General features: G+C 38.3%; 1 protein-coding gene across 1 annotated transcript; it reads left to right on the forward strand.

Annotated features, from left to right (window-relative positions):
- The first annotated feature begins 1,722 nt into the window (after window positions 1-1,722).
- rtn2b (reticulon 2b) lies at window positions 1,723-9,155 on the forward strand. The gene is made up of 7 exons (XM_053648826.1): window positions 1,723-1,980; window positions 5,299-5,506; window positions 6,144-6,282; window positions 7,183-7,252; window positions 8,296-8,342; window positions 8,423-8,481; window positions 9,062-9,155. Exons 1-7 carry the CDS (start codon window positions 1,968-1,970, stop codon window positions 9,153-9,155), a joined length of 630 nt encoding a protein of 209 aa, XP_053504801.1. The 5' UTR covers window positions 1,723-1,967.
- Window positions 9,156-11,899: the final 2,744 nt, after the last annotated feature.

Below are 11,899 nucleotides of genomic sequence, written 5' to 3' on the forward strand. Positions count from 1 at the left end.
GCCATGCATTGTGGGTATAGATAAAAAAATATATATATATTTTAAATTGAACAAGACCATAGTGTGGACATTTTTCAAGGTCCTAATAATGACATTTTAATGAAAAAGGACCTTGGCTTTTAACAACCATACATACAGTGTAGTCAATAAAGAAAAGGAAGTCCCAGTTTTCACAAGGCCATGAGAGAAAGCCAATGGATGACTGGATTATATAACATCCAAAAATGCACAGAAATTGTAGAATTTCCTAATAGACAAATGGAAACAGAAAGCACTAAGCTCTATTTAATCTAAAATGCATCGGAGACAGATTCATTCAGGGAACACGGCTCGCCATGTTCTGCACCGCATCCAGCCTGGGGTTTATTTAAACATAAAGATGATTTTTCCGGACACAACAAGGCTATATTTATCCATCTGACTCATCTCTGTGGCCTGATGTTGGCAAAATGTTGACTGCACTGAAACATTATTGAAACGCTTGCACTATCTTAAAAGAATATTCCCCTCTTTACAGGGCCACGTGCAGTTTAAGGTGCAGTTTGTACTGATTAAATGACCTATAATAATCATATCATATCAAAGATACTTTATACAAATTGTGTATAAATTTGCTACATTGCCATGCAATTAATTTGACAAGAAGGTTTTTTCCCCCCCCATTTCAGTTCTGTTTATATTTGTCTTAACAGGAAATGAACACTGCTGGAAAAGAGCAGGTAACACATATTTTCCACAGAGGTGCTGGGGTCGGCTGGGGGACGGCCCATTCGTCAATCTTCTATACTGCTTATACTTTTCAGAGTCATGGGAAACTTGGAGCCTATCCCAGGAAGCATCGGGCACAAGGCGGGGTACACCCTGGACAGGGTACCCATTCATCGCAGGGCACAATCACATGCACACTCACACACCCATTCATACACTACGGACACTTTGGACACGCCAATCAGACTACCATGCATGTCTTTGGACACTGGGGGAGGAAACCAGAGTACCCGGAGGAAACCCCCGCAGCACGGGGAGAACATGCAAACTCCGCACACACAGGGCCACGGTGGGAATCGAACCACCGACCCTGGAGGTGTGAGGCGAACGTGCTAACCACTAAGCCTAACCCTAACCCTTGGGGGAAAGGTGAAGGCATGAAAATATTTATAATGTAATAGCAACTCACAGGCAGCATCGGTCTCTGGAAATCACAATCTGCTTCTTTAAACCCAGTTAAATCATTGATTATCTAGGATATTTTAAGCTTCAAATGATCTAAATAGTTCATTTTCATAGCCAATAACATTGGCCCATATTCATACAGTAGTTGCGTTTATATCAATATTGCATACATCAGGATTCAGACCTCAGGTGCATCTTAACCTTAGACACTGGTTATCTGAAGTCGATTTACTTCATTTTAATAATCTGAATGAGGCGACCCAGAACATCGATTTAAGTCCCTGTGGAACCTGACTTTCCTCACATGTGTCAAGATAACCTGAAAAGTCTCTAACTCGGAATACTGCCCATCATTTGCAAAGATATGACAAAAATATTTTGGGATTCAGTTGAGCAACTCATCACTCTAAGGAACAAGAGGCATTTTAATGTTCATTAATTATTCATGGTTGGCATTTAATGTTTTACCAACATCCCTAGAAGAGCATTGATTAGCTGTTATTATTGCTGGGTAAAGCAGGTTAAGGACCTACAGCTTCAACACTTCTCTACACACAAGCACGTGTTGAAATCCTAGAGTGCTGAGTGGCTCTTGGAAGAAGAAATAGGGAGTGGTTTTGTGTGTAATGGTGTCTGGTGTGTGTGTGTGTTTGAAGATGGGGTGTCCAAATGGTGGGGGATATAATTAGGTCTGGTCGGCTCATTACTGCTGACAGTGCTGGGGTGGCCAAAAAAAGCCTGCTGGGTCTGAGGAGTGCAGGGAGGAGAGGGGGTTTGGCGTGAAAACAGCAGAAATGGCCAGCAAAGGTGAGACACCACTACACGACTCATGAACTGGAACTGAACTCGCATAATATATAGAGGATAGTATGATGCTATTGTGATTATACATGTAGTAACAGGTGAAAGGGTTTTGGCAGCACTTCGGCAGCAGTGTTTAACGGAACTACAATAAGACTGCTGACGGGTCACTTCATCACAGCGGGCTCTCTTACAGGATATTGGCAAGCAGAAGGGAACTGATGGATGGATTACCTCTAGGCATTGGGCTCTAGGATATACTGTGCTTCTTTTGAATGTGATGTTTGAGTAAAAGAGGTCAGACCCCACTCTTTCACTTGTTTCGGCTGTGCCACCAGACGACTCCTTGGAGTGATTTAATCTGGCCCAGCCATGTTAGTCTGAATTAAGAGCTTTGTTAGCTTAGCTATGGGTCTTGCCCGAAGACCTGCTCTATTGTATATGTGAGCTTCCAGGAGGTTGCATTTGAACTCTCGCCCTGGCCTTTCACCTGTGCTTGCCATGGCACAGATTTGCACCTGCTTGCTGAATAATCACAAGTGACAGCTGTTTGGATCTGTTAGCTTAAGGTGCAGAGATATTAATGGTACTTCACACAGAGCTGCTGTACCATGTGCCTCTGCACTCTTATGAATGAGAAGAACATCTGTTGATCTGTTGTTGCTGTCTTGTTGTCTTGTTATATGTGATATGCATGTCACTGGGACTAATGCTACACATAGGCTACATAGTATAATTATAGTTGTCTGCATACAGTACATGAAAATGTGGGCTGTTTTTTTGTTTAGAACCTCCATAATAATTCAATTTTACAATGCGAGCAGTTTTACTATCTTGTCTGGTCTGAGGATGAAATTTCATGCATGACAAAACCATTAATATGAGGTCTGAGAACCGATCTTGAGTACTTTAGGAATCCTACTGTTCATTTGAGATTACTATTTATAATGAAGCCATGGCTTGACAGTAGAGCTACAAAATGTGAACAATAACAGTATATTATGATTATTCATAAAATATCATTGTTTAATTCTTGATTCTGCTTGGACAGATGGTGCTTTTTTGCAGTTTCTCAGAATATGACGAGCTGCCTTTTTTTTGTTGTTGTCTTATTACAGTAACTTCAAGAAAGAGAAAAAAGTGAGGCTGGTGTGGGAATGACTGGTTATAATTGCTATAATGTAATGATAACAGAAATCTTCTTTTGTGGACATTAAATGTAACTATAATGGATAAAAATTACATGTTGTTCTTTAATAATAATAATAATAATAATAATAATAAAAAAAAGTTAGCCTTTGGGATGTGCTGTTATAGGAAAATATTCAGCTTCTGACTGCCAACGGTAACCCGCTTCATGTTGGGTCACATCATGTAGCAATCATGATATGATATGCCTTGCAATATGTGAAAAACAACTAGACTAATTTCACCCATTTTTACCCATTTATTTTATTCCAATGCCATTTTTGATTAAAAAATACCCTCAAGAAAATATCTAGAAGCTCTAGAATTGGACAAAATGTTCAGATAACACAATTAAAACAATTATCGTTTGGTATCCTAGTTAAATTTGAAAAATGTAAGGTTTTGGTATTCCAAATACCAATACTGCATGACCACTGACAAACAATATACAGTCAGGTCCATAAGTATTTGGACAGGGACACAATTTGGACAGTAACCTTGTCTCTGTACAAGATGTGATTGAAGTGTGAACTTTCAGCTTTAATTCAAGGGGTTTAACAAAACATATTGCATTGACTGTTTAGGAACTACAGCCATTTTTTTTTTTTTTTTTTTTTTTTGCATAGTCCCTCCATTTTCACAGGCTCAAAAGTAATTGGACAAGTGACTGATTTTCACAATTTCAATTGTGGACAAGCTGATAAAAGTTCTGGAGTTGATTCCAAGCGTCGAATTTGCTTTTGGTAGCTGTTCATGGGAACTCTCAATATGTGGTCCGAAGAGGTGTCGATGCAAGTGAAGGAGGTCATCATTAGACTGAAAAAACAAAACAGAGAGCTAACAGTTCAGAGAGGTAGCAGAAACTTTAAGAGTGGCCAAATCAACAATTTGGTACATTCTTAAAAAGAAGGAACGCACTGGCGAGCTCAGCAACACCAAAAGGCCTGGAAGACCACGGAATATAACTTAAGTGGATGAATGCAGAATTCTTTCCTTGTTGAAGAAAAATCCCTTCACAACACCTAGCAACGTCAGTAACACTCTGGAGGAGGTATCATTGTCAAAGTCTACAATCAAGAGAATGTACTGTAAATTCAGAGGGTTTACCTTAAGATGCAGTCATAACACTCAAGAACAGAAAGGCCAGATTACACTTTGCTAAAAATAAATAAATAAAACTTCTAAAAAAAAAAGCCTGCCCAGTTCTGATGTGAGAATAATTTGTGCCAGAATGATGGGAAGCGAAGAATATGGAGAAGGAAAGGAAGGGCTCATTTTCCAAAGCATATCACATCATGTGTCAAACATGGAGGAAGGGTTTTGGCATGGGTATATATGGCTGCCAATGGAACTGGGTCACTGGTGATTATTGCTGATGTGACTGCTGATAGAAGTAGCAGGATAAATTCTGAAGCTTATAGAGCTATATTGTCTGCTCAGATTCAGTCAAATGCTGCAAAACTGATTCACAGATGGATAATATCCCAAAACATACCATGAAAGCAACCCAAGGGTTTCTTAAGGCAACAAAATGAAATGTTCTTAAATGTCCAATGACCTCAACCCAATTAAGCATGCTTTTCTCTTACTTATTTTATTTTATTTTATTTTTGCTTGCTGGAGACAAAACCGAAGGCCGAAAGACCCACAAACAAGCAGCAACTAAAGTCAGCTGTAGTAAAGGCCTGACAAAGCATCTCAAGTGAGGAAACATCATTTGTTGATGTCCATGGGCCACTGACTGCAAAGGATTTGCATCCAAGTATTAAAAATAATCCTAATGTTTATAATTACGTTAGCTTGTCCAATTACTTTTGAACCTGTGAAAATGGAGGGCAGAAAAATGGCCACAATTCCTAAATTATTAATGCAATATTTTTTGCTAAACCCCCCGAATTAAAGCTGAAAGTGTATGCTTCCATAACATCTTGATTACCTCATTTGAAATCCATTGTGGTGGTTTACAGAGGCAAAATTACCAAAGTTGGGTCAGTGTCCAAATACTTATGGACCTGACTGTATTGTGTAGCCTTACTTGCCAGAACACTACCCATTTAGACCAGGAAATAAGTCATGGCATTGTTGTTTTTCTGTAATCAGCTTGTTATTCAGAAAGTGTTATTTTCCTTTTGTCAGTGGTGGACCTGTTATATTGGCGGGATGTGGGAAAAACGGGACTGGTGTTCACAGGGCTTGTGGTGGGCTTGGCCTGCCTGTTTCAGGTGAGTGCCATCTCTCTGCTGTCCAACCTGGGCCTGGGCATCATGGCCTTCACCCTCCCTGTACGTCTCCTCTTCAAAACAATGGACCTGGTCCGTCTTAACGATGGAACTCATCCCTTCCAGTAAGTATATATACAACAGCATGCTTTTCCTCTCTTACATTAAAGCATCCATAAACAGTTGTTCTCTCACTTACTCTTAAAGGCAGTTTAAAAAAAAAAATGCAGTGTGTCATGTTCCTGAGAAACCACAAAGCGTAAACTCCTCTTTCCTGAAGACTTTGCCAAGTTGAAAAACTTGCAGCTTTATCTCGGATACTGTATATAAATGTTAAATAAACCGAACCTCACAGAAAACTTCACCATATCAATGATTACACGTTTTTATTTGTTATATATATCTTTTTTTAGATTATGTGGAGAAACCCCCCACCCCGCATGCAAGTCCCTGTGAATGGGCTGTTACTTTCTGATCAGATTCGAGAATTCAACAGTGCTGTGGAATAAGGGAGAATTAGTTAGGATGTGGAAATTGCCACAAAATTTAGGTTCTGAAAATCAACCTAAGATCCTTTCTGTCACGCAGCAAAATCAGGAAATGCCATCTGATAAATCAAAATGTCAGCTGATATTAGGTTCTTCAGATCCTAAGGATGTTGTATATGATAACATGATAGCACTTAATGGAGTTTGGATGAATTCCAGGACATGCTTTTGTCACCTGTCTAATTATATCTCGTTTTTCTGTGTTACTTAAAAGGTCCTATTTGGACGAGGACAGCACTTTGACAGACGAGACCACGGTTCGTGTCGTGGAGAAGATTGTGCTCCTGATTGCTACTTTAATCACAGAGCTGAAGAGACTCTTCTTCATCGACAGGATTATAGACTCGCTGAAGGTCTGAATGCATGAGAAAACGCATGCTATATGCACAGTTATAAAGCACAAGCTGACCCACTTCTAAAACACAGGGGAAGGATATGATAAAAGACCAGATAAGAACCACTAACAGTCTTTAAGAAGAATTAAAGAGTTTGACATTTGGTAGCGAGAATATTCCAAATACAAAATTCATGACACACATCTCCCATGTGATTAACAAACATATCCAAAAGGATGTAAATTTTTATTCATTTTTTCAAAAATAAAAACAAATAACAATGCAGTATTGCTACAAACAGTTTTGCAGTTAAAATGTGACAGCAGTATTAGCATAAACAGACAGAATAGCATCCAAGCAGCTCTGTGTCAGGAGCAAAGAAGCAGAAAAAGAAGAATCCACGAGATGAGAGACCAAAATACAGCTACTATTTTCTATTTTCACTCATATAAGCCTCATATCAGTGTTATTTGTTCAAAACAGTTCAAATTATTCACTTGCTAGTTGCTGCTAGCTACCATGCCACCAGTGTACTGATACAGAGAGTGGAAGCAAGGTTGTTAGCTGGTTAAAATAGGTTATGATCGCTAGATAACAATGCAGACAAGAGTTTCAGTGACATGGAAGGTGAAATTCCATGTTTTTCACTAGTTAATACACATCCTTATTCGCTAGCAAGTTGGCTATGATGAATGTTCCAAACATTAGCTAAGTTACTAGCTAGCTTCTAAGTGCTGTACTAATGGCTGTAGTTTTAGGTCTTGCTATTTGCTAATTCAAATAGCTCGCTAGCAGATTCCAGAAGCAATATAGTTGTGTATATATAAATAAGTTGAGAACTGATGCAGAGACATGTTACAAATTAAATATGTTATATCCTGTTCTAAATGAATATCTTTTTATTTTTATTTTTAATAGTTTATTGTGCTGCTGTACCTGTTGACCTACGTTGGGGTAAAAGCCAATGGTCTTACACTTGTTATTGCTGGTAAGAGCTTTCTGTCTAATGATAAGCTGTTTACTTAACTTTTTTTGTTTTTGAATTCACTTGTCTTGTGAGTTACATACAACCCCAATTCCAAAAAGCTGGGACAGTATGGACAGTATTTCGTTGCCTTATTTTGTGCTTCATAATGCGCCACACATTCTCAATCGGAGACAGGTCAGGACTGCAGGCAGGCCATGCTAGAACCCGCACTCTCTGCTTACGCAACCATGCGCTTGGAATCCGGGCAGGATGTGGTTTGGCGTTGTCCTGCTCTGGATGGCAGCGTATGTTGCTCCAAAATGTGTACATATATTTCTGCATTAATGCTGCCCTCACAGATGTGCAAGTTACCCATGCCATGGGCACTGACACACAGTGTTGATGTACGGCTTCTGCTGTGCATAGTAAAGCCTTAACTTGCATCTGTGGATGCAGCGGCGAATGGTGTCGACTGACAAAGGTTTACCAAAGTATTCCCAAGAACATGTCAGGATATCCATTACAGACTCATGACAGTTTTTCAGACATTCAGAGGTGGTTTTCGGCCTCGCCCTTTACACATCGAGATTTGACCGTATTCCTTGAATCTTTTAATTATATTGTGCACTGTAGAAGGTGAAATGCACACAAAATCCTACTGATTTGTCTTTGGGGAATGTTCTTCTCAAAGTGTTGGATTATTTGCTGAGGCATCTGTTGGAAGATCGCCGAGCCTCGACCCATCCTTGCTCTTGAAGGATTATATACTGTGATTAGACGATTGCCTCACCTGTTTCACGTCAGCTTCTTATTTCAACTTGTCACATCGCTATTAGTGTTGCATGCATCAATTTCAAAATAAACGTTTACCTTCAAAAAAAACTATGCAATTGATTAGGTAAAACATCAAATACCTTGTCTTTATACGTTTTTTGTTTAAATACAAGTCAAAGTACATTTACAAATCACTCCTCTTTGTTTTTATTAGCATTTTCCATACTGTCCCAACTTTTTCGGAATTGGGGTTGTACATAATTCTTTTTTGCTTTCTTTGTTTTCTCCAGGTGTGATTTGTGCTTTCTCTCTGCCTCTGGCATACAGACTTCAGCAGGTAAGTTTTTGAGGAAATTACATTATCCATAATTCAGTGTCTTAAGATATTCCTGTCATAACTTTCAATAATTTTGACAGGAACGGATTGACAGGATTATCAGTGCAGTCCAGTCATTGGTGACAAAAACAAAGGAGATGTAAGATCTTGATTTTAATGACATAAACAATTCCACTGCATAAACGTTCCTTATAAAACATGATTAGTTCTCAACCAGTCTGAATGAATGAGAATTAATATATTACGATAACCAGAAAGATTTTATTTTATAATAATGGTCTATAAAAATATGAGGTTTATTGGTCTATTTTGAAGGTTTAACTGTAATTTACACTATTTTCCCTGGTCAGCATGTTACAAGGCTATTGTTGCTAAAATATCATGAAATCCTATATCTACAGATTTAACAGCATGCAAACTGGATAAACTATACTTTTAAGCCAGTCCTGGTCCATTTTGATTTAGTCCATATCAAGTTTGAGATTAATATCATAATAATGGATTAAAAGCACTTTTTCTTGCCATCAATCTACACACAATAACCATTAATGACAAAGCAAACACAAGTTTTTAGAATTTCTTGAAAACTGAAATTTCTCATTTAGATAAGTATTCAGAGCTTTTATTCACTACTTCATACAGTAAAAGCACCTCTGGCAGCAATTACAGCTTCCAGTCTTCTTCTATTAATGGGCTTTTATCTGTCTTTGTTTCCCCAGAGTGGAGCTTGTGATGTCATTAGTCAAAACTCCTCCTCCGGCTTCAGCTCCTGTGCCTGCTCCTACACCCAAACCCAAACTCAAGACCAAATAATGCGGCTAAGGGATGGAGGGAAGAAGGACATAGTCTTATTTTACAGATATGGCTGGGAGTTATTATTGATGTAGGGTGACATACTGTAAGAAGTGGAATGACAGACATTTCTTTATGGTGCTAGGAATGTACTGGAATTTACTACAGTAGTTCTGCAGCTGGTCTCTATGACTGTGCAAAAAAAAAAACAAAAAAAAAAAAAACAAAAAGAAAACATGAATCAGTAACCTTGGAAAAGAAAGGACTTGGTGGGAAATCCCCATCACACCCAAGTGTAAATGAACTGTAACTATAGAATTAAAGAAATCTGTTTTAATGGCAGGTTATTATGTGACTTTTAGATTGCTTTGGGCTTAATTTTTGGTGTAATGTTATCTCACATGGGGAGCATGGTGGTGCAGTGGGTAGCATTGCTGTGTCACAGCTCCAGGGTCCAGGGTTTGATCCTGCACTCAGGTCATTGTCTGTGTGGAGTTTTGTGTGTGTTCTCCCATGTTTTTTTTTTTTTTTTTTGGGGGGGGGGGGGGGGTTCCTCTGGGTTCTCCAGTTTCCTCCCAGAAATATGTGGGTAGGTCTAAATGAGTTTGCAAGTGCGTGTGTGTGTGTGTGTGTGTGTGTGTATGTGTGTATGTGTGTACGTGCATGGTGCCCTGTGATGTTCAATGTTCTTCTGATAGCCTCTGGATCCATGATGATCTTGACCAGAATAATGTGCTTACTCACCTTAGATGAATTCATTAAATGTCATATAGTTGTGCTCATAAATTTACATACCCCTTGCATAATCTGCAAAATGTTTATATATATATATATATATATATATATATATATATATATATATATATATATGTATATATATATATATATATGTATATAAGAGGGATTATTAGATTTGCATTTAGTTTTTTATTTATTTAGTCCTGCCCTGAATGAGCTATTTCACATAACAGATGTTTACATATAATTCACAAGACGCAATAATAACTCAGTTTACACAAATGAAAGTTAAACTGCTCACTGTTCTTCAGAAAAATCCTCCAGTTCCTGCACATTATTTGCTTTTCCAGCATCTTCTGCATATTTGACCCCTTTCCTGCAGTGTCTATACACTATTACAAAAGGTGCAAACATTCACTGATGCAACACGATACATTAAGAGCCAGGGGGGGTGTAAACTTTTGAACAGGACGATCGGTGTAAATTGTTATAATTTTGTTTAAAGATCTTTTTTTTTTTTTTCATTTAGTGCTGCCATTCAGACGCTAAATAAGATATTTACATGTTTCCCAGAAGACGAAATAATAACAATTTACACCGATCACGATGTTCAAAAGTTTACACCCCCCTGGCTCTTAATGTATAGTGTTGCATACATTATGCAGTCAAATATGCAGAAGATGCTGGAAAACCGAATAATGTGCAGGACCTGGAGGATTTTTCTGAAGAACAGTGGGCAGTTTAACTGCTCAGGACAAACAAGGGACTCATGAACAACTATCACAAACCATAAAAACAGTCGTGGATCATCCAGGTAACGACACGCAGTATTAAGAATCAAGCGTGTGTAAACTTTTGAACTGGTTCATTTGTGTAAATTGAGTTATTATAATTGTGTCTTGTGGTCTATATGTAAACATCTGTTAACATCTGAAATAGCTTATTCAAGGCAGGACTAAATACAAGCGAAATGCAATTTTAACGATCCCTCTTATGTTAAATTCTTAACATTTTGCAGATTTTGCAAGGGGTACGTAAATTTCTGAGCACAACTGTAGGTAAAAAGTTAGCATTGGATGTAAATGCAGTTATTGATTTCTCAAAATTAGACCCTTCTTTCTTCAGCTTATCATTTTGGAGGAATCCTTAAAGCTTCTATGTAGAAACCCACAACATAAGATTTCCCATTCAGAAAAGGAAACGCTTACCTTCTAACCTTCGAAAGAACCCCCCGAGGAGTGTATACACAATCTGTCTATCTATCTCCACGTCTTCTGAATGTGTCATTTGTGTGTTAGCAGAAACCTTCAGATAAAACTGTTCTAGGTAAATCTGAGCCCTTTTACATGGTTCTTGTACCTCAGTGTCAAAGTTTACACACAGGTGAGTTGAAAGGTTCGTGGATTTCAAATTCTGAGACTGCCTGGCATGAATTTCAGCAAGGTCCTTAGCCATCAATCACTGCTGTATCCTGGCTAATTTCTAAGTTGCTTTGGGTAAAGACATTTCAGAGAAAAAAACCTTAAACCTAGACACTTAAATAAAAGAAGAAGCTATGAACTATCCAAAAATGCCTTATTCTGTAGATTACTGTCCAAAGCTGTTGAAGGTCATTCCAGTACTTTGAGGAGAGTAGTACACCGCCATACTGTGTTCTCTCCACTAGAGGGCGTAACAAGACCATGCCATTTTTCAACAAGCCAGGACAGCGACACACAAACATCCCTTTCCATAATAAATAAAAAATGATGACCTGACATCACATCTGGTCTGCTCTTACCATACTTAACTCTGAATTATACCTGACAGATTACAAATGTCATTTCTTTGGCAATTTATCAAGTTTTGCATAACCATCTCCAGACATTTGCTGATGTATCTCAGTATTTGCAATAGTTGTGTGGGGTTGGCTTGCATGCCATTATATGACAATATACATTTCAGAGTTAACATAGCTGTTGGGAATACAGACTCATTTCTAAGGAATGTCTACAGTTCAACATCTTGAGAGGAAAACCTTGCAAACC

The sequence above is a fragment of the Ictalurus furcatus genome, chromosome 18 (assembly GCF_023375685.1).
Source record: "Ictalurus furcatus strain D&B chromosome 18, Billie_1.0, whole genome shotgun sequence".
Classification (NCBI taxonomy): domain Eukaryota; kingdom Metazoa; phylum Chordata; class Actinopteri; order Siluriformes; family Ictaluridae; genus Ictalurus; species Ictalurus furcatus.